At 36.2% G+C, this 24,659-nt stretch overlaps 1 protein-coding gene across 1 annotated transcript in view; it reads right to left on the reverse strand.

The window, feature by feature from the left end:
* Positions 1 to 5,809: 5,809 nt before the first annotated feature.
* Positions 5,810 to 24,659, reverse strand: part of LOC139695474 (calpain-A-like) — a 91,319-nt gene continuing 72,469 nt past the window's right edge. The window contains exons 19-26 of the mRNA XM_071594260.1: positions 24,118 to 24,289; positions 22,592 to 22,764; positions 16,524 to 16,771; positions 13,443 to 13,609; positions 12,234 to 12,448; positions 10,077 to 10,113; positions 6,963 to 7,089; positions 5,810 to 5,874 (exon numbers count right to left, since the gene is read on the reverse strand). Of these exons, the coding sequence (XP_071450361.1) occupies positions 5,810 to 5,874; positions 6,963 to 7,089; positions 10,077 to 10,113; positions 12,234 to 12,448; positions 13,443 to 13,609; positions 16,524 to 16,771; positions 22,592 to 22,764; positions 24,118 to 24,289 (1,204 nt within the window). The remainder of the gene's footprint in view (positions 5,875 to 6,962; positions 7,090 to 10,076; positions 10,114 to 12,233; positions 12,449 to 13,442; positions 13,610 to 16,523; positions 16,772 to 22,591; positions 22,765 to 24,117; positions 24,290 to 24,659) is intronic.

Consider the following 24,659-nt stretch of genomic DNA (forward strand, 5'->3'; position numbering starts at 1 on the left):
CAAATCAGAATTTTTGTGCCGTTTCATAACTATGGATGAAACATGATTTCATTACTTCACACCCGTGACAAAAGGACAATCAAAACAATGGATTCAAATGGAAGCACCGGCGCCAAAGAAGGCAAAGACCATTTCATCTGCAGGCAAGGTCATGGCATCGGTTTTTTTTGTTAAAAGGTGGGATGGAGTGGGGTGGAGTAGTGAAAATAGGGCAAGTTTTGCATATACCCCGATGACATGGAGTGGGTTTGGCTCTGGGGATTTTGGGAGCGGCTTGGTGGATTTGAGGAGATCTGCTAGGTTGGCAGTGACAGGTGAGAGAGGGGCATTTGGGAAGAAGGTTGGAGGGAGTGTTGTGATTTTTGAGGATAGGGTACAGGTCTTTGAGGATGAATTTGAGGGATTGAATGCCAGGGAAGTAGTTGGTACAGATTGAGAGAGGGTGCTAGTCTGTGGTTGAGGCAGGCTTGTGGGTGTAGGAATGTTTGAGGATTTTTTAGTGAGGGGAGGATCTGGGTATCCTTTTTGGAGGAGGGATTGGTGAAGGTTGTTAAGGTATTTGTTTAGGGATTTGGGATGGTAGCAAATATGGTGCCCCCGGATAGAGAGATAGTAAGGAAGGAAGGGAGGGATGGGTATGGGAGAACTGGCAACTATTGTAATGGAGTTATTGTTGTTTATAGGTAGGTTTAGTGTGGACAGAGGTCAGGAGTTTGTTATTGATTAGGAAAATATTGACATCGAGGAAGGTGGTCTGTGAGGATGAAATGGTGGAGGTGAAAGATAGAGATGAGGAAGTGTTGAGTTTGGAGATGAAGGAATTGAGGGAATCAATGCTATTTGGCCCAAGTAGAAATACGTTGTCAATATATCGGAGCCACAGGAGGGGTTTCAGAGGTTAATTGGAAAGGAAATTCTCTTCCAAGACACTGAGGAGGATGTTGGCAAATGAAGGGTTGAATCTACTTCCCATGCCACTGCCCTTAATTTGGATGTAAAAGTTATTATTGAAAGAAAAAGAGTAATGGATGAGAATGAAATTAGCCATATCGATGAGAAATTTGGTGCTGGGGATGTGAGGAGTAGGTTGTTTGGAGAGGAAGTGGCGTAGGGAAGAAAGGCCTTAGTGAGGAATGATGTCTAAGAATGTGATTTCGATTGTGGCCATAGTGATTTGGGTGTCAGGAGGGAGAGAAGTTGAGTGGAGCAATCTGAGGAAGTGGTAGGTATCTTTTTCATAGGAGGGAAGGGAGTGGACTGAAGGTTGGAGGTGATAGTCCACAAAGGTGGAAATTCTTTCCATCGGGGAGTTATAGGAGGAGACTATAGTGAGTTATTAGGTCTGTGGATCTTGGGAAGGATATAGAAGTAGTGGGTTTGTGATTGGAAAGGGGAGAGGAGGGAGATGTCACTGGGGGATAAATTTTCATTAGGGCCATTGTCTCGGAGGAAAGCGATTATTTCCTCTTGGAATGTGGGGTTAGGGTCAGCAGGAATATGTTTGTGGGAAGAAGTGTCTGAGAGTAATCTGTTAGCTTCTTGTAGGTAGTCTGCTGTGTTTAGGACTACAACTGTCGAACCTTTGTCCATGGAAGTGATATATAGGTTGGGATTTGGTATGAGTTTTTTTAACTCTGCTATATCTGCAGGGGAGAGGTTAGGTTTTGGGTTGAGAGAGTTAAGGGAAGAAGGACTAGATAATTTGGGCTGGAGAAGATTGATAAAGACTTCGACCGGGTGATTTAGAGGGAGTGGTTTTGGTCCTAGGTGGGAAGGTGGTCAGAACTTAGTGAGGGTGCTGTGTATGGGCGGGTTACATTGCCCAGAAATGTCACCATCTTAGATTTCTGGCAAATTTTATGGCATCTGAAACGATGGTCAGGTGATTGTCCTTAGGAGTGGAGGAGAATGAGAGGCCTTTTCCCAGAAGTTAAGTTTGCTGCTCGTTCAGGGTAGCGCATGATAGGTTTAGCATATGTTCAGCAGTATCTATTGTTTGGTCAACTGGCAAGGAAGGGGCACATTGGGAATGGTTTTTTTTGTGGTAGGGGCTTGGTAGAATTTGGGGTATTGGTGGCCATGGGGAGGAGATGTAGGGAAGTAAGAAAAATAATGAATGTGTGGAATTGTGATATTTATACATGTGACTGTTATATTGATTACGAATGAACTTGCAAAAGAGAAATGAGTGGTGAAACTTGAGTGCATGTAGACTAGGATGTAGGATGGGAGGTAAGCCTGATACAGGGAACTTTTTATATAAACCATTGGGAATGATGCCTAGTGCAAAGCATGCCAAAAGAAATTCAGGAGTGGCAGGTGTATTGGGTGAGCTTGATGGAAATTTTCTGAATCTGGCATAACCAAGATGAAGTGGGATCAATGTCATTCATCATGAAAAGAGGGGAAAAAGTAAATAGGAAGGGTGTTTGGATGGAGATTAAGTGGAAGAGGAAAAAAGAGTAACAATGGTGAAAGGAAGGTTAGGGCACTGAAAAAGATAAAAGATTTAATCAATTAGGTTTGCAGATGATTAAGCTTTTGTTGGCCAGTTAGAGGAGTTGCAAACACAGTTGCGTGCTTTGGAAAGTCCGTGTGAACATCATGGAATGAGGATAAATGTAAACAATATAAAGGTTAGCTTGTATTGTTTACGTTTAGGGCAGTTCACTCCCTCAGAAGTTTTTTGGACCAATTGCATCAGGCAAAGAAGCCTTCACAAGTAGGAGACAAACATGGACAAAAAATAATTGGTAAAACTTTTATTCAATTATGTATTTATTAAATCATATTTATTCAATTTTTTTATTTTTATGTATCATTTTGTATCTTCAATACAAGTTAGTGCATACATAACTCAAAAGGTTGTGCTATATGATAACAATAAAATACCCTTTGTAAGATATGAATTTAACACTGCAGATTATATTGAACAGGTTTCTTATTTATATGAAGTTCAACATCCTTCTCTAAACACTTTAATTATTTCTGTCTCATATTCCCCAGTCAGTATTGAACTTTCATTTTCTGGATTAGATCAGGATTTGAGGGGGCCATGCTGTCACAGAAATCCTGAGAACCCTTACCTGCTTATCAGTTTACCAAAATAGTGAACTTAAAGATTTTACCAAAACACCAAGGCCTTGAGACATGACAAAACAAAAAGCTCCTGAAATTAGTCAGTAGGTGTGTTACCCCCCTGTCTGATCCCTCTACTAGTTACATATCAGTATTTACTATTATATGTATCACACAACCAATGCATGCCCATTAATTAATGAATTTATAGTCATTTAATCACATTAAAAGCTGTTTTTTTAATGCCATAGTTCTTCTATAATTTTTGCAGTTATAGGATCTTCATGAATACATTGTTGCTTCCATCCATTCTTCCAAGTTAAAAGTGGCAGTGTTTTTGTTCTCCTTATCTTTTTTCTTGAAAATAGCTGTAAAAGGAATTCTTTCAGTTAATAGTTTTTTGGACTTGCAGAGTCGGGTATGCAACATTAATATGTAGAGCAAAACTCAAGATATAAAAAAATCTCTTGGGACTGGATAAATAGACTAGTTATATCAAGGTATTACTGAAACAAGGTCAATCTTGGCCTCAAAAAAATACCGTTTTAGAGTCAAGTTTAAAGTTGGGATGATAAAATATTTGCTCAAGTTGAAAGAGATCTTTGAAAAAGTAATATCAATAATGGACTTTAAATTTCATGTAAAATGTTTTAGACCTAAGTAAATGATCAATAATGGGATAAGGGCTAAGTAATTATTTCAGCCTATTGCATTGCAATCTCATTATTATCAAGACTCAAAAATGCTGGAGAACAAGCTGAAGACATTCATTTGTGGTCCAGGCCATATAGCATATGTCTTATCTCACATGGACTCTTTTTTTTATGGTATAGCTGTTAAAAGTCTCTCTTTTAATCATTTGTATGTCATTTGATATTATAGGTTTTTTTATGATAGCCTTCTGGGGCCACGGTTTTTATATTGTGAGGGACAGTTCATATTTGTATTTTTTTGATAGCCCCTGGTTTGCCCCAGTGGTGTCTGGCTAGGTCTTCCTGGCAAATTACTGGTCTATCAGAGAGAGGAACCAACCTATCTGCCTAAGTGAATTACATACACTGATGGGCATAGTGCAAGTTGAGCTCTATGCCCCCTCATACATCTAACCAAATATTTAACTGCTTACTAAGGTTTCTAACAGCCTTTTTAACTTGGTACTGGAGATCGCAGAGTAAAATTGATTGGTGACAAACTCACCCATCATTCCTTTTAGCTTCACAGCACATGCAATAAAATCATCAAAGTTAATTTTTCCTTTTCGATCTGCGAAACGGTGCACAAGCATGGCCAGAACATGTTTGCTGAGTGTGAATCCTGCTCCAGATAATGCAGCCTTCAGTTCAGATATATCAAGGTTCCCAGATTCATCCTTGTCATATTCTGCAAATATGCCCTTAGAAGACAAGAAGAAAATCAACATTTTAATTGTCAATTTGAAAAATTTTTCTTACCGTAAATACATGCTTGGTATTTCATATATTTATGCATTTTGTCAGAAACCCATATAATGAATATCAACAAAGAATTGAGCAATGGAAATTATAATTTGTTTGCATTGTAATTATCACGTTAACAACATGTGTCTATATATATTATGAACATTTCAAATGAATAAGGGCAGTCCTTTATTGAGCCTTCATGCTGTCACCTGGCAATTTTTTTACCTTATCGCCCATTTGTATATGTATTCCCTGAATGGGGGGCCTGACAAGAAGCTAGCAATTTTCCTTATTATTCAACTCACTTTTGCCAACATATGTTAAAGAAAACTCTAATATTCATAAGCTAACCATGAAAAAATGTTGACATGTACAGGAACTCCAAACTGTTTTGAATAACTTATGCACCAAGGTGACTATTGAACCAACCAATTTTAAGTCAGCACCCCTTAGTATACATAAGTATAAGTGGATGCATAAATTTTGTGAATTGTTATTTTTTTGTAAGGGCTGGCAAGGAAGTCTTTTTGAATATCCCAGAATACATACCGCCCACTTCTTAGTCTGGAGCACTAATTTCCTAAATTCTTCATAGCCCAATTTTCCTGTTCTGTCTCCATCCATCAAGGCAACCATACTGCGGCAGTTATTCTTAGAAATTCCTCTCTCATTTGTTTCTGAAAAATAGTGGAGTGCTGTATGATTTTCAAATAACAACTGTGGAGCAGCAATAAAAAAAACTGTATTTTCCTGAATGAATAAGTAATCTTTTGTCACGGTAGAAGAATTAACAATTGTCAATGATATGATTTCGATGCAATATGATCACCCTTTCTATTGAATCTGACGTACTGGTCGTATTAGTTTGATGTGTAGATTGGTTTTTTTCATCTACATAATCTTCATCTACATCTTGGGTGTTCGGTCATCACTTATAAAAGGGAACAAAACCACATGCAAAATCAACACATCCATGCAAACCTGTACCCACAGTGGTGTGTACATTCATGCAAAAATCCTTTTAACTTACATGCATACAAATATATATGCTATCAACTGACAAACAATTGCTGTATTAAGTCTATGCTGTAATATACTATAAATTGGAATTCTTAAGCTAATTGTAACCACATTGCATCTATTGGTGGTGAGCTAAGGAGAGGCTTGATGGATATTAGAAAATTATTGATTATCAATGGAATTTAGCTTGATCAATGGACAATTATGCCTCTCCTGATATCCCACTTATCAAATGTGATCCTTAAACCAACATTCCCCTTCCCTCCTTCCTCTCAACCCCTTGTCCATATATCTGGTGTTCTCATTTTTGGATCCTTCCATATAGCAAACAGATACCCTTAGAGGAGAATATAAGAGTCATGAAACATGTTGCCAAGTAACAATCCAAGCGATAGGTTGGCAAATGCCATTCCTTCAACGTGGCAGGTTATAGTGACTGTTTTTTGGGATTTGTAAGGAATAATCATATTATATTTAAAAGCAGGTCTAACTATTACATGCTTTGCATTGTTATTAGATATTTTTAAAACTGAGCTATCAAAGCAATCATTTTTGCCCATGTAAAAAGTCCTTTTCCATAGTGATATGATGCAGCAGTTCATTCCACTGTCGTTATTGCTGTAAGGTTGATGGATTCACTCATCCCTCCCTATCCTCACTCATAGATTAGGTTCCTTCGGACTACTAACTCTTCTCCAACATGAGTAAATAGCTGGTGCGAAGTAGATTTGAATCAAACAAGGTGATTTTGGGAACAAATACTTTTTATACAGTTTTGGAACAACCACATTTCTTGAAAGGGATAAAAAAATTGGAGCAAAATGGAATAAAATGTATGTGCAAGACTTAAAGGAAACTGTCGAAAAATTAAAATGATATGTCTTGAAAAATGAGTGATTGCCATTTATGCTTAGACTTTTCAAATCACCCTCATATAATGTGAGCGCTGAAATAAAATGACACCTTTTTGAGGATGAAATGAAGAATAAATAAAAAGTTAGAAAAATTCAGTGACCAAAAATTACCACAGAGGTCAACTTGTGTTGTTGGTTGGTAGCCTATTTGAATTTTATGAAAACATCTGAATTTTGGGTGTTTATGGTGCTCGGTTATAGCCTTTCTTTGCACATGTGAGATAGTGGAGGTATGACATAAACTAAGTAGAGATAAAGCTATGGGCATTAACTAAGTAGGCTGCTGTTGAGAGTGTAACAAGGTTATAAATTGAACTTCAAAATAATTATAACTTGCTTCAGTGGTTTTTTTTCCTTTAGGGTATGTGGATTGAGAGTAACCTTATTTTTTTAATGTATCCATACATGTTCATAAATTAGTAACAGTGACAAAGGCAATATTGAAAGTAAGATGAATTTTACTGTCTTCTAATATTTCAATAAAGAATGGGTTGCATTTCCATGCTCTCACCTTCTTCAAATACAGGGTCTAGTAGCTGTTTGAGTTCTTTCCAGTCTATTTCCTGATCATCTCCGCAGGCCTCTGTGAATGCTGCCTTAATCTTTTCATCAACTGCTTCTTCCTCTTCTTCATTTTCCTTGATGAAGCAAGTGCACGCAAATTATTTTAGCAGACATATAATTATGGAGGGTAGTACATTTTAGAAGAGGGATTCAACAGTATATTCTGCTCATTTGAAAAGAAACAAAGTTATTTGCCCAAATTCCCTGAATATTCTGCAAGTTTTGAAGATTGTAATTCCTATGCTCCAGCCTTTGACAAGAGCCTACATATTTTGAATAAGTTCACAATCAAGTTAGAGTGCATTTAGATTAGTGCTCTCTTGCTTTCTTTGTGTCAGAATTGCAGAGTCTAATGGCATATTATCACCATGGTGGTGAATGGTGATAATGATGGTGGATTATTAGAAACTGTAGTATGTCTAAATGAAGATGGAAACATGCATGAGTAAACATTATTGATATTCATAATTATGAAACAAAATTTACCGTTAATAATATGGATTTTGATTGGCCATGGTCCTTGGAAAAAAAGCGATGTCATGATATTTTGGGGTCAGGTAGAAGATTGGTGTGTAGAAGAGTTGTCAGTCGGGGTCACTAATGTAGTCAAGAGGAGTTGAGAAGTACACTGTGAAGGTCATGGCACTGAGGTGGCATTTATCAATGGAGGTAATGATAATTTCGATATCACTGATCAAATTTTTAAAACAGTGAAAAAGTTACGTTTGGGGCTCAAGTAATCAAGGAAAGATGGACTGCATTTTGGAAAGGAAAAGGTTGAAAAAGATTTCAGCTGGATGATTTTGGGGAATAGTTTCCAGTTTTTGAGAGGATGGAGGTCAGACATTAAGTAGTGAAGCATGAATGTGTTTGGGCGATACATAGTTGGGGTGGAAGTTGGGCATCCCAAAATATTTTCCACTTGAGATTTCTTCAGAAGTAGAGGGCAGTCACTTGATTAACTTTGAGTCTGGGGGAGAATGGAAGGCCTTTATTTGTAAAAACTTTTGAAGGTAAATTTAACTTAAAAACAAATAAAAATGTGCATAACTATGATACCAGAAAAAAATCCAATTATGTAACAAGTTCTCATAAACTTTCTATGTTCAGCAATGGGCCTACATATATGGGTTGTAAATTATTTAACAATTTGCCAATAGAAATAAAAAATGAGCAAAGACTGGTGTATTTTAAAATTAAATTAAAAAAATATTTACTTGACAATTGTTTTTACAATGTAAAAGAATTCTTGTTTAAATGACTGTTAATATTGCTGTATGATGTTTAAATCTTGTAATATGTACTACTATTTTAATGTATATTTGACAAGGCCTATATATGTACTAACATATCAACAGGACCAATAAATTTATTATTATTATTATTATTATTATTATTGAGGAGAGAAATTTCTTAAACTCTTGTTGGTGTGAAAGGAAGGCTGACCACCATGTTGCCAAATCAGTCATTTGTATTATCTCCGACTGTGAAGGTTGGGGGGGGAGGGGGGGTGATCGGTGGAGGGCCATAGTGTGTCAGTGGATGTGCTTCAGAACATTCAAAGGCACTGCTGGGGGTGGGATTGGTGGGGTTGGGTGGAATTATCCAAAGTCATAAGGGGAGAAATTCAAAGGAAAGACAGTTTTCTTCAGGATTTAATGTGGTGAAACTTGAGGGATCCAAGAGGTGATATAAGAATTTGGTCATCTTTGGAAGGGAGATATGAGGGAGAGAGACTGAGATATTACATTAATGAGGGAATATATTGATATGAGGTATGTGTTGGTTAGGTTAATATATTGGCCATAAATGAAATTAGTGAAAAAAGCTGTTAATAAAAAGTAATGACAACATACAGAGAGAGGGAGGTCAAGGTGGAGAATCAGGCCTGGCAATGTGGAAGTTTGACATGCAGTCCATTTGGGAGAAGCAACTTGTGTATTTTTCTTAATTGACTGAGTGTCAAAATTCAACTGTCAGGCCTGCTTCCCCACCTGGACCAATCCAGCCATTCATCCTTATCATGATCCACTTGGCATTACCATCATCTCTATAATTGAAATATACCATCTTCTGCACTCAAAGTATGACGTATTTGCTGGGAAGTAAGGTTGGGGAGAACTTTCCACTGGCTGCGATTATGAATGCCACATCAAGAAAGTAGAGGCTGCAAGTGCAGGGGGATAGGTTGTCAATAGAGCATTAGAAATTGTTTTGGACCTGCTTTGTAAAGTCTCCATCGTCTGCATATGAAATGATATCCCAATAAATCACTTGCGTGGAAGTAAGAAGGGATGGAATCTTTTTCCACTTAATGTGGAAGGCCAAAATGTAATATTCCCACATTATGCTCATAAAATTAGGTGATATTTTGCAGAGGGATGCCAAAATTTTCATATTTCACTCAGTAAACATTGGTACATCTTATACTGGGTGTGTATTATGTAAGGAAAATTATGTTAGGAAAGAAATTGTAATTACTGCCTATTATAAAAACATTCAAATGTGATAATTTATGCCTGCGAGTGGAAAAGGTGTTTGAACTTGCATTATGAACTCTTTATTCAGGTATTATATACCTTGTCTAATTTATGAAAGCAGACTTCAGTGATACTTTTTTAATATAGACGCTAATAATGTGGTTCCAAATTGAATCTTGAGATTGGTGCGATATACATTGATGATATTTTTCAAATGAAAGTTATTGATAATTTATAAGGTGGCCACTTGAAAATACAAATTTATGAGGCTGGATGTTTAATTGAGCGATGAAGCCCTGCAAATAGGGAGGTGGGTAGGTGTATGGGCCCAGGACTCAGTGCTGGGTGGTTCCAAAATGGCAAAATAGTTTCTTGTTTACCAACCGTTTTTTGGCATTTATGATGATTCCCACAATTGAAAAAGGGGCATAATTTGTCAGGTGGGGATTAAATGGAGGGATAGAAAACACAGGAATCAGTTGTAGCCTTGTGAATAAGTGTATGAAATATGAACTTTGGCCATCAAAATTGGCAATGAGGGCTTGTGACAACTATAGGAAGCGGTTAAAATGTTTCATTACCTCACTTTCTTCTTCTCCAATCTCTTCATCATGCTCTCTGAAATGAAATTGTTACATTAGTTAGCTTTTCATTCTAAAAATGCTAGGGCTATATGTTTTTATTATTTGTTAAGTAAATATAACTGGATTAGGGTAATAATAGGAAACATTGATTACAAGATGAAAGGCATAATTATTTTGTTCATAATTTATTAGTGTGAATAATGTGATTATTTCATCATACAAATCTAATTTCACATTTCTTAAACTTATCAAAATCAACATTAATACAATATTATTGTGTGAAATATAGAAAAAAAATCCAAAAGGAAAAATCAGAAATTTAATATTGCCTGTGGAAAGGTCAGTACCTACTGAGGAGCATAAACAAAAGGTGAGGAAAAAGAAAGATGTTTATTATTTTTGAAAATGTCAAATTGCATTTAGGAGGAAATGGAGCACCGGATGTCTTTGTTCACTTATTGGATGTTGAGTAGAAATTTGATGGAATAGATTGAATGAAGTTAATTAAGTATTCTATGATATGATTAGACTGGATGTAGAGCCATTATATTCTTAACTCATATCCCTGATCAGAGTGCACAAGTAAGGTTAGAAGATGTAGAAATTGGATAGGTATTGATTCACGGAAATTGGAAAATCGGTAAAAAACAGCAAAGTAGCATGCAAACTAATGATCCACAAAAAAATATCTAATTAGAATCCAAATCCTTAAGAGAAGTATTGGGGAAATGAATGCCATGCTTGTCTATGTTGTGATTTCTATATTAATTTTAGCAAAAAGAAATATAAGCTGTTATTTTATCATTATCAAGACACTGGGGAAATTCGGGTATAAGAATCTAGAAAATGATTGGACCCAATGTCAAAAACTAGTAATGCCAATTTCTGTTTAATATATGCATTTATGAAGCGATAAAGAGAGGAATGAGCAGGTGGGGATAAGAGTTGGAGAGGAGTTGATTGTGGTTATTAAAACTTTGGTCAGTCAGTGAGCTAAAAGACTGTGGTCATTTTTTTATATATTAGAGGATTGTTATGAAATGAATGGGAAAAATATTAATCATAAGAAAGTTAAACCTAGAAAAATAATAAATAAATGAAAAATCTAAATTAAACATTAAAGCAGGATGGTATAAATTAAATGGAACGGTTTGCATATTTGAGCAGCGTTTTGGTCATTTAAATTGAAAATAATTAAAAGAATAATGGAACTTGATTAAAAAGAAGGAAGGAAAATATAAGTATGAAAACTGGCAGGTAGTAATCTGAGCTAGAGGATTGTGAGTGGCATAGCAACTGGCTAGACAATTGAAGCTTCCTTGCTATTCATTGCCTTTTCTCAAAAGCGTGACATATGGCATTATATCTGAAGTTGATGAGAGTACTGTCGTCAATCTAGAGGGATGGCATTGACCTCATACCCTGCTGGTATTCGCGATTGTTGAAGAAATTAGAAGTAGTTTATATAATGTGAGAAGAGTTAATGAGTGATTGTTAAACATTCAAGGCTGTGATAAGAGAGAGAAATTTTGGTGAGTTTTTTGGTGAGTTTTTATCAAAACAGAATTTTGAATGGCATCAAGCCAAGCACCTTAAAGGCCCACGAGGATATAAACTAGTGTTAATGCCCATTTAAAAACCTACGTGCACTCAGTAGATTACCAAAATTATAATCTTTATTTATCATTTTATGGTTGCATCCCACAAAAGAATCATGAAAATATATTAAAAACACCAAACAGTGCATTTATGCATTTTTATGTACATTTTACTTGAAAACTAAGCCAATTCTATTAATCTCAAAAAATGAACTTAATAGAGTGGCCAGGGTTGATGACAAGTAGTTTTTCAGCTTTTAATGCTGCAATATTTGCCATGATAATGTACAAGAATTCTTATAAATTAAAAGATGAATTGAAAGCCTATTCTTCATTGTTACTATTGCTTGCTCTTACTTCTAATGTTATCGTTATTTGTTTGAAAGAGATTTTGCTTACATTAGCATAAATCTGATTTACCTGACATGTTGAATGCCATATTTTCTCCGCATAGTTTTTCATTTTCATGTTATTGATTTAAAGATAACACAGTCATTTCTCCTTGAAGGTTGCCTGATATATTTAAGCTGGATTTAAAAATTGGAGTTGTACTTACTTGATTTCATTGTACTTCTCAGAGAATACGCGTAATAGATATTCTCCATCTACACAATACTGATATGTTGTTGGTACAATGCAATATGTGCCTGGTGTAAGAAGGAGGCGACTTGTTACTGCACGTTGATAAGCATAAGCTGGTTTATTTACTGCTGGATTGGTCATAAAATATTGACCATTAAGAGGTTTGGACTGGCGTTCTGGATTTTCCACCTATGGATCAGACACAGAAATATCAGTTGTCACTCTTAAAATTAAATTTAAAATACTTTGCCTTTCCACATAAAAAACTTTTATTACGACCTAGGTTTTGCTATGGTATAACATCATCAGGTAAAAATACAAGTCAAACGCAGCATATATAGCTCTGGATGGAGGGGAAGAGGCGGCAGGGAGGAAAGCAAGGATTGGTTGAGGTAGGAAGAGGGGGCAGAGGAGGAGGAATGGTAACATTGATAAATTAGCTGACTAGGAGAAGGAATATTGAAATACATTGTTGAAAATATAAAATAACAAAAAAATACATTGTTAAAAAATACTTTGTTGAGAGAGAAAACAAAAATTATACAAATATTGTTGAAATAAAAAAAAGAAGTTTTGCTTGGCGTTGATTAGTTGGCAGAGGAGTGGGGGAATTCCATATACATTGTGAAAATTTTCATATTTTTTATTTTTCACAATCAATGAGTGAAAGAATTAAATGATCTGTCAGAATTAAAAGAGCCCTTCTTTCTGCAAGTGAAAGTACAAATGAATATACCAATGTTATTTTATTAAAGAATAAAGAAATTCTTGTAAACCTAGTTATCCTCTGATGAGGATGTCTGGCGGTAATATCCGGTAGATTATCCAGACTAAATGGCAAGGGAAAGAATGACCTATTCAACTTGTCATCTATTTGACTTGAAGGTGCCATTTGGGGTGTTAGTGAAACAGTTTTCATCTGGAAATGTGCTTGGAAATCCAAGTTAATCAGGCCTTTTCAAATTCTAAACTGTGATGGGCAAGAAATTGGAATAATAGTAAGATGCTTTACCTACAGATATTTTAAAAAATTGAGTCTCTGAAGATGGTAGAGTTGAAGGAGAAAATTTTTCTTTTTTTATTATAGAAGTGGTAAAGAGTATGTATTTGTTTACAGAGACTATACGATATAAAATCTAGATCTGCATGGTAGACTAACTATAGATAATTACTATTGGCTTACTCGGTAAATAGAAAATCCTATGCAGAGGTTGGTTGCTCCTTGCCCCATAGCACGCCTACTCCTCTGCATTAATGATATTATGACAGTGTTCTTGGTTAAATAATCACCATCTTCAGGGTCTGGGTCCTCCACAGTGATGAGATACTGAGGATTTTGATGGTATATGTCTTTGTAAAAGAAAATGAAAAAAGAGAAAAAATTGTACTCCTAACAAACAATTAACATAAATTAATCTAACACTCACAAATATATATATATATATATATATATATAGTACAATACACAGTAACACACAATATAGAAACACAAAAAAAGAAGAACACTCACATGTTATTTCTTGATATTTCGACGGAAACAATCCGTCTTCCTCTGAAGATATAGAAGTAATGATTCATTACTTCTATATCTTCAGAGGAAGACGGATTGTTTCCGTCGAAATATCAAGAAATAACGTGTGAGTGTTCTTCTTTTTTTATGTTTCTATATTGTGTGTTACTGTGTATTGTACTATTCGGCACTTCCGTGTTACGTCTACGAAAGCATATATATATATATATATATATATATACATACGAGGGTCATCCGGAAAGTAGTACCCGTTCGTGAAATTAAGACACAAAAGTAAATATTAACAAACATAAAAAATTTTATTTGAAAGAGGATACTTTAAACTACTTCTCAACATAATCTCCAAGCAAATTAAGGCATTTGTCATAACGTGTGACAAGTTTCTGTATTCCTGCTGCATAGTCCTTCGCCGCCAGCTCATTGAGATACGCGAGGGACCCATCTTGCACAAATTTTTGCATAATGCAGATGGTGTTTAACAATTTAATGAACAATTGTTCGAGAAACATTGGGAAAATGCTCACAGATGTCATCAATTGTGACGCGCCGATCGTTCCTCACGAATTCGTCAACTGAGCTCACCAGTTGGTCTGTAATGACAGACGGTCTCCCCGAACGCTCATCGTCGTGTGTGTTCCCCCTCCCCATGTTGAAGTTGCGACACCACCGCCGAACAGACGACTCGTCCATTACATTGTCTCCATACACCTCCTTTAATTGGCGATGAATATCACATGGGCGAACGTTTCTTGCATTGAGGAATTTAATCACTGCCCTCACTTCACAACTGGCGGCATTCTCAATTTTTTTAAACATTGTAAACAATCACAGAAACAACACAGGCAATGCTAGCGTCACGCAACTTGGCTCAGAGAAGGCAGACAAGCCACTGAAGCTATCTGACCTCGTCCAGCGGCTACTCGCGTCGTCAGCACTTCATGCGGCACGAACGGGTACTACTTTCCGGATGACCCTCGTGTGTGTATATATATATATATATATATATATATATATATATATATATATATATATATATATATATATATATATATATATATATATATATATATATATATATATATATATATATATATATATATATATATACTCATATATATAGAAACAGATATAAGGAAAAGGGATAGGAACACATATAAAAGACGAACACAATAGAGGTGGGGAAGGTGGAATCGAACGGATCACAAGAGTAAAAATATTTCCTCAACCGGGACTCGAACACCGGATCTTTCCACTTGCCGGGCGGATGCTCTTAACCACTTGAGCTATCAAGGAGAGTTAATTTACCCTGAGATCCATGGGTCTAATATGTCGCCAAGCGCCCCGATTCTTTCAGCCAAGAGATGGCATCAGGGGGCTGTTTCACCCACCAAAGGAGAAATAGACAATACACAAGGAAAGGAAAGGACAGTGGGTTAGAATTCATACAACATCATACAGGAAAGGAACAGTGCGTTTCGTGGCACGCATAGCCAGAAGAAAGAGATGTGTCCTTTCCTTTCCTTGTGTCTTGTCTATTTCTCCTTTGGTTTCCTTGTCTCTTGTCTATTCCACCTCTGTATTGGTGGCTGAATCAGGTAGGGATTCTAGGATGCTGAGAGCAAAACACTGGTTGAATGAAAGGTTGTGGAAATTGGCGTGTGAAAGGATAGGAAGAGGAGAGAGTGAGGCAGAATTGCCGGAGTACTGGTGATTATTCATTTGGATGGATAAGGGGGTAATGCATTCGCCTATGTAAAAGGAAGTGCAATGTTTGCATGATAAAAGATAAATAATATTTTTTTAGAGGCAATTAGCGTGGGAACGAGGTGAGGGGGCAATGAGGGGATGTAGGGAGAGGGGAGTAGGCATAATAAGAGGACAGGTTTTACATCGGGGGCGGTTGCAAGTTGGGGAAATATTGGGAAATTTGTCACTGGGGGGCGCCAAAGGGTTGGTGGATCTCAGAAGGTATTTGTTGAGAGTGGCTGTGGTGTTGCAAATTCGGTGTCCACGGATAGAGAGAGAGTTAGGAATTGAGCGTTTCGTGTGTTGAGGATGACAGCTTGTGTGGTGTAGGTATTGCTGATGGTTAGCGGCTTTGATGTGTACTGAAGTGATGAATTTGTTGTTTTGAAGTGAGATGTCTGTGTCAAGAAAGGTGATTGTGGAGTCTGAAATGGAAGAGGTGAATTTAACAGTGAAAGATGAATTTAAGGCGGATAAGAAATTGTTGAGATAATCAGAGCCATAAGTCCAGGGAATAAAAATGTCGTCTATGTAGTGGACTCAGGAAAGAGGGTTGCTGTGACAGGAAAGTCTCTTCGAGATGGCCCATGAAGAGATTGGCGTATGATGGTGCCACCCTCGTTCCCATCGCTGTGCCTTTTGTCTGTAGGTAAAAACAATTTTGGAAAGCGAATGCATTTTTAGTCATTTCCCTACCACTATCTGCTACTCTTCCCGATATCCACCCCAAACTTCATGCATATTCTTGCCAAAAATCTTTAGAATACACCCACCTTATCCTTATGCAATACCAATGCATTTGGGAACAACATAAATCAATCCTATTTTCCCTCTTTAAAATAATCTCTTTGGCTGCTGCTCACCTAATTCCACAACTCAATGCTGTAATTTTGTCTGCCCTACGTTCCCTCCAACAATATATATGAAATGGACATCAGTTGGTAGATCCATTAAACGCATGAGGTCAATTAGCATTGTGAAACTCACTTGTGCAGACATTGCATCCTCCTGCAGAGACACCTGTAACCCATTGGCCATGGAATTCCTGTACTTCCCACCTTCTCCTGCCATCACCTTCTGTAGTTCTGAATGCTTCGGGACCCAGATGGGTCATATCTAAAGATGAGAAGTTTTGTTTGAAATCTTGCACGGTCATCCAAAATTCTCCATCATTGTCAAAAGTAAGGCCAATTTTATTCCTGTCTTCTTGTGAAATGCTATTCCATTCCCTTGACCTATATGAATTGCACAGGCCAAAATATGAATTAAATAATGCTCCGCCAATAAGTTTTCAAGTTGCTGCAATATTAAGTTATAGAATAAAAAAAGCAATGGTATGCATGTTAAATGAATAACGATATTACATGGGTGAGTCAATAAATGACCCTTGCAGTAATAAAATAATAACAGTAGCAATTAGGAACTACAGAAAAGTACATGATGAAACAAAATAGAGGAACAGATAAATGTAAAATAGCCACCAATTTGGAGGTACTATAAAACATACGACGGCTTGATTTAATATTCTTGCTGGAACAGAATATGCTGACAGACAGCACAGCAGTGAAAATAATACACCAAGAAATAAGATTCAAGCATCAACTAATTACAACACTCAGTACTAACTGCATGTTCACTCCTGAGAACATCCTTGAAAATGAGGAATGCAAATTAAATTGGTCAAAACTATAAATAATAATAATATATTTTATTCATTCTGATAAATGGTAGGATCATATTAAATGTTGTTATTATTATAATTAGTTCAATATATAAACAAACACAACATAAATTCTTTAATGTGATGAAGATTGGGTCAAAAAAATCCATCAATCAAATGAAGTGGGTTTGCAAGTAACCAGGTATACATATACACAATTCTTGAAACACGGGATACATTCTAATTTCTACGGAGTTGGTATCCAGTTTTACAAATGAGTGTTTACATTATAAAATCAGTCGCAAGTAGAGATCAGTCAAAAATATTTATTATTCAAATTTATATTGCCAATAATGGTATAGTTATGCATATCAGATCTTAATGGGTAAATTTCTAGATTAACTTTCACATGAACCAGAGTCTTTAAGACACATATTAAATAGAAACATGATTTTTTACCCAGTAAAAAAAGGATTACAAGAATCCTTTGGTGGAATATTCGCAAGAGAATGGATAGCTATCTTTTGTAGCAACAAGATTTTTTTAACATGTGGGGGATAATTCCATAATTCAGCGCCAGAATTCAAGTGACATCAAAAGAAGGCATGTTAAATGATACTCATTTGAAATGAGATCTTTGAGTTTTCTAAGTTTTTGTGTCAATATAAATTCCCAGGATTTTTTCAGTTTTAGTTATTTTTGTTTTAAGACTTCATAGAATATGCTGGATTGTTTCAGCATTTAAATGTAAATAATTAATATCAAACTATTCCTTAGTCTGTCTTTCGGCATCACTAGATATTGCCTTCATATCTTCTAGATGTTTACATGTTTGTACAAAAGTAGTGCCATCAGCATATAAAACTGACCTAGATTTCATATTGTGAGGCAAATCATTAATCATGTTGATAAACAGTATTGGGATACCCATAGAGCCCTGTTAAATGCTCTAGGAGCTTTAAATCATCAGACATTAATTTTGACCAATCGGTGACTGCCTGATAATGGCTTCATCAGCTTCAGTTTAACTCCATTGGTACTGGAATATTCTAGCTTTGAAAGTAATATGGAATAATTAGCACAATCCTTTCTAAAATTACAGATGTAGGGTCCCATAGACTTATTCCCTTTCTTCAAAAGTATTGATGACATAATTAACTAAGGACTCTACAGCCATAATTATTAATTTCTCAGATCAAAAACTATACTGTGATTTGGAAAACTCACATATTTCTATGTGCAATATGTGAGTCTATAGCTTCAAAAATCTTCCCCAAAACAGGGACTATGGATATGGGGTTTTAGTTAATGAAATTATGATAACTTTTCTTATAGACTGGTAGGGTTTGGAATATTTTAGAGCTGCTGGAAAATTTCCTTCCTCAAAACATGGGTTGGTTACATTGGTAATGCTTCGACAACACACTGATGAGACAATAATAAGCAGTAGAACAGTGGTTACATTCTTTACAAAGTTTTAATCACAATACACCAAAAGATATATCTTCTCTGGTCGCAGTAGTCCAGGGGGTAGAGCAATGGACTACTGACCAGAGGGCCTTGGTTCGATTACCGGGCAGGCCTCTCTGGGTATCTGCAGCTTCACCCAAGGTATGTGATTTTTTGGGTACCAGATCTTCCTGGGAAACCATAACCGGCATAGGGAAAGGAACTGGCCCCCCTACCCTGATGTGTGAATTTCACATGCCATTGGGCTTAGCACTGGGTGAACTCTACCATCACCTACCAAATTGACCTTCAGGTTGATTACTGTGTTTATGGTTTTTTTATATCTACTCTATATAGTTCAAATGTAGCTCAAAAAGAAGAACAAATGGCAACATACACTTCCCTGGCCATTGGTTTGAAAGAACTTTGAAAGAAAAATTGCATAATTGTTGCGTTATTTATGTCTATAACAGAAATTGCCAGCAAAAATGTCATTATTGCCCTGAATTCAAGTAATAGACATTGAACCATATATCCACAGAAACATGCAAAAAACATTAATACTCAAAACTGCCACAGTAGTGAGGAATTATTTGGTGCGATAAAGGACACCGTCCTTGCCTAGGCCCCGTCACATTATCAGAAAAGAACAAAAATATCTATGCCACAAATTAAAAAAATAATTACCACAATTACATCAATCAAGGTGCTAATATTTATTGGAGGAGGCAACAGACAGTTGGGGTCACTTGGACCATGGTAGATTTATTGTTTAATTTATTGAGCAACTACATTTGGGCGAGATTGAGACTTAGTCACTTCTTCCACCCACCCAACCCCTACATATTACATTAAAGATAATTACACAATTACAAAGACCCAAGCCCTAGGTGGAGAAAAACCCACCTAGGTGGGAATCAAACCAGCAACATCTGAGTGGGCAGGCGAGGACGTTACCCCGCCGCCAATAAGGCCGACATGTAAGAAAGTATTTTATTAATGCTTCTCTTTTGCATAGTGTGTTGTTTTAATTTATTATTGAGATAAATGATAATAAGTTGATTTTTAATCCTATTTGTATTAATATTCATGATTTTGCTCTGATTGAGATCACTGTACCTGTGATTAGGGTTACTCTAAACAATATTTAAATTCAATTAATTAAAATGAGATAGCAACTTCTCTCATAAATAAGGCATGAACCTATGAGCTTAGTTTACCTTACCTTGTTTATGCGTTTAAGTATGATGCACAGTGGCTTTTGATGTTTCAAGATTAGTGTAATTCCATAAGATTAATTATAATAAAGGCATGAATTATTTATTCATTTCCCACCCTATCAAGATGGCCCTATATCTCAGGCACTTTATTGCTTTGGATATTTTTCGGGGAATAGAAAACAAAAAGGAAAATAAGGCTTGCCTAAATAGCTCAGAAACGACAGAGAACTTCATCAGCATAAGAGCACCAAATAGCTCACTGCCCTCGACAAACGGTATTATCGTGGAGGACTCCTATTTTGTGAAAAAAATAAGGAGGATGAGGAAAAATAAGTCAGTGGGACCAAATAATATCTCAATTGACATTCTAAAACTGGGTGATACCACAATAGCTTTGTACCTGAGTCATCTATTCAAAGTAACTTTAAATAATGATGCCTTGCCCAATGATTGGAAAAAAGCAAATATTACACCAATTTTCAAGAAAGGGGATAAAACAATAGCCAACAATTATAGACCGGTAAGTATAACCTCAGTTGTTTGCAAAATAATGGAAAAAAGAATCGCTGACTACATTCAGGAATGGTGGGCAAGAGATACCTGTAGATGGCTATTCAAACACCAACATGGGTTTAGAATGGGATACTCGTGTGAAACGCAGCTTTTGGGATTAAGCCAATACATCGGCAACGCAATAGACGTAGGAAAGGAAGTGGATGCAGTAATTGTTGATTTTTCGGCAGCTTTTGACCGAGTGCCTCACGATAAATTATTGTTAAAGTTGGATTCGTTACCATTGGACTTGAGGGTAAAACAATGGATAAAAAATTTTCTCAGAGGTAGAACTCAAAAAGTAAAATTAGGGGATACATTTTCAAATGAGGCGAGCGTATTAGCAGGAGTTCCACAAGGTAATGTTCTAGGGCCATTACTCTTCCTAATTTACATAAACGATCTACCAAACAATTTACATTCCCAAATAAGACTCTTTGCTGATGACTGCATTATATACAGACGGATAGAACATGTAAATGACCACGTAATATTACAAAATGACATCGATTGCCTTGGTGACTGGGTTACAAATAATAATATGGGCATTAATATAAGTAAGAGTAAGCATATACATTTTTCAAATAAAAAGAATGCAGAAAAGGAAATTTACACCCTCTTTGGAGAAAGAATCCCATGTACCAGTCAATGCAAATATTTAGGCATTTACTTAACTAGGGATCTTGGGTGGGGAGTCCAAGTAGAAAATTTGACACGGAAGGCATTTAAAGTATTGCATTGGGTAATGAGAAATTCAAAAGGAAGTAGTGTAGCCACAAAAGAAAAAGCACATTAGGTACTAGTTATCCCTATCCTAGAAACTCCTCCATAGTATGGGATCTATATGAGGTGGGACATATTAAAAAGATAGGAAAAGTTCAAAGAAAGGTAGCAAGATATGTACTCGGAAGGTACAAAAGAACAGATAGTGTCACGGAAATGTTAGATATACTGAAATGGGAGAGTTTGAAATATAGAAGAAAAAGGAGTAGGTTAGGCGCGATGCATAAAGTTGTTAAAAAGAATGAAGCGTGGGAAGATTTATGGAAAGAGATAGAAAAGCCTAACTTTAAGGAAAAAAACAACCGTACAGCAACCAACAATAGTTTCTAAAACTAAATAATGACGCAAAAAACAAATAAGAAAAAATACTCTTTTTTAAATAGAACTATTATTGATTGGAACCAGCTGCCTGGAGGTTTGTTTGAGCCCTTTCCATCCAATTTTAGAAGTTTTAAATATAAATGTAAAGCAGCCACTGGGTAATAAACTTCATTGTAGTTTATATTCTATTGTTTCAGGCTTCACTTCGTGGAAGTATTTAATATCCATACTAAAAAGAAAGACTGATGTCTGGTACCTGATGTACCTGATGATGCTGCAAGTTGGTGAAACGCATTGTACCGTATAATAAAATCTGTGGAAAAGTACAAGTCTTTCTTTTTAGTATTCATTGTAGTTATTAAAATATTGTTTGTATGTGATGTGGATGGCATTTTGTATGTGATGTGGAAGTTTGTTTGTATGTGATGTGGAAGTGTCATTTTATGTAAGAATATTTTGTCTCTTATCTTTTCTAGTGTGTGTTTGTATGTAATTTTCATTGTAAGAGTTATCTCTGATCAAACTTGACCGTTGCCAACAGGAAAATCGCCTAATTGCAACGTATTTCTAAAATAATAATAATGTCGTGGAAAGACAAAGTTTTATATTTATATGTTGATGGATAAGTAAGGGTGATTGGGTAAAGGGAGGATTTTTAAGGAGTCAGGGATGAAAGGTGGAGAGGAAACTGGTGTCTGCTTTATGCCACTCTCAATTAAAGGTGTCAAGGGGTGAAACAATTTAACATCTCTTCCAATGGATAGCATAATCCAAATGCAACCTCAACTTGTGATTGAGATACCACTGAAAAATCCTGCCACCCCCACATATCAAAGCTCAATGTGTGATACCGGTACCGTTGACCTGTTAAAGTAAATATTGACATGTAGGGCTATTGACTGTCTTGGGTAAAAAAAGGCTTACAGTAGTGAGTGCCGGGGAGGACTCAACTCTATGGAAGGCCTTGCTTTTGCATATAAGGTGATTTGTGCACCAGTGTTTTGGAAAAAATAGTATGCCCATATGTTGTAAAATATAGAATTGATAAAATGCTATGTTACATAACTTACCCATCACTCCATGCCCCTTTCCATTCCGCTTCATTGCCCCATGGGTTGCGCAGGCGGACAAGTTGTATTTTTTGTCCATTGGTGAGAGTCACTTCCCTCACATTTGTTACACTATATGCATGAGTTGTGATAAGTCCTAGTGAAGTACGGCCTTCCATTATCCCGCCACTTTGCTAAGTTAAGTAAAATTTTGACACAATGAGTACTGAATCTGCTAGATAATTGAAATATCAAATTTGCTTCCCTAAACATTTACTCCATATATATATATATATATATATATATATATATATATATATATATATATATATATATATATATATATATATATATAACACTTAGCACTAGCGGACACAGACGAAAACACAGAAACGCACAAAAAAAGAGACTCACTATTTTTTTAATTTTTGGTGGTCGTAGCCACCTTCATCAATGAAGAGAGAGATAGAACTGAAGGAAATACGAGGGTTGGAACGATGAATGGAAGGGGAAGGTAGGGAGAGAATTCAGAAGGGAAGGGTTTGGAGGGGCAGCGTTAGAAGGGTGGGGAACATGTAGAAGGTGAGGGGGTGGAGGGGGGATGAAAATATGTTTTGAGCAGGGTAATTAATGTCAGGGTTGCCCATTATCACCGTTGCTGTTCAACCTGTATGAAGAGGAAATGATTAAAGAGGCATGGGAAGAACTGGAGGTAGGAATGAAAGTGGGTGTGAAATTCATAAAATCAGTTAGGTTTGCTGATGACCAAGCTTTAGTTTGTCGGTCAGCCAAGGGGTTGCAAGCATTGCTTAGTGAATTGGAAATTCCCCGCGACAGGTATGGAATGAGAATTAATATTTTCTAGAAAGAAAAAGGCTATGCTATACATTAAAATAGGAGGGCAAAAACTAGAGAAGGTCGAACAGTTCACATATCTCAAAAGTTTTTTGGACCAAAATGGCCAAGTAGTTGGGACATGAGGAGGAGAATTACACTAGGCATAGAGGCTTTTACAAGGAGGAGGGAGTTGATGACAGGGACATTATGTGAGGATTTTAAGAAAAGGATCATTTGAACATATATGGAGCATTGTTATGCACGGCATGGAAACATGGTCACTGAAGCAGGATGATAGACATAGATTGGAGGCTTTTGAAATGTGGGAATGTTAGAAAATAACTTTCAATTATATAATCAGGTGGCACATCGGACATGGAAATATAAGCAGTTTTTAAGGATAGGGAAGATTGAAGGAATATAGGGAGGATTGGAAAAACCAAGAATGGTAATGCAGCCAATAGCATTCTGTAAATGTACACTCATTACTTCAATGATACACTGTAATGGGTTAGAATATCAAGTCAATTATTTTTTTTAAATTCATTTCCTACCAATGCATCATGCATGCCATGTGTGACTTATTGGTTGCATTAAAATAATGCAATCAATAAGTCACACATGCAGTGAAAGTGATTAGGTAAAAGTCTTATGCTGATGTAAGTAACCTCTTATTGATTAGTCATTTTATCCCAGAAAATATCATTTACCTCGATAGAACACCCCATCAATGATGATCGATCATAAGCTTTTTTCATTATTCGGAATAAATTACTGGAATTGTATTCTGGAAGCTTAATAACCTCTGTCAGCCCTCCTGTGAAATCTTCTAAGGCCTCATAAGTAAAGCCAGCAACAAGAGCTTGGTATGATCCATTTAATCTGTAAATGTAATTTATAAAAACCATGAATGCAATGGAAAAACATAAAGTTGGCACAAGACATATCAGTTTGTTTAAAAAGGACCGTTTTTAGTTTACTAAACCTGTCTAATATGGAATTAAAAGGAACCATGCTTAATTTACAGTGTAAGTAGGGCTTCCTTCTTTGGCAAGTTTACACAAGAGGCATAGAATAATTTTGCATATAAATAGAACTTCAGTATAATTTGATCATTTCTTTTGATGAACTGACACCCAAAGAAGAGCAATCCAATTATGTTGTTTGATTTTTAATCGGAAAATGATGGTTATCAGTAAAGGGGATAGTAGCGAACCTTATCTCGTGTAGAGGAAACATGTAGGCAGAGGTC

The sequence above is a fragment of the Hetaerina americana genome, unplaced genomic scaffold (genome assembly GCF_022747635.1).
Source record: "Hetaerina americana unplaced genomic scaffold, ioHetAmer1.1.p SCAF_6, whole genome shotgun sequence".
NCBI classification, from domain to species: Eukaryota; Metazoa; Arthropoda; class Insecta; order Odonata; family Calopterygidae; genus Hetaerina; species Hetaerina americana.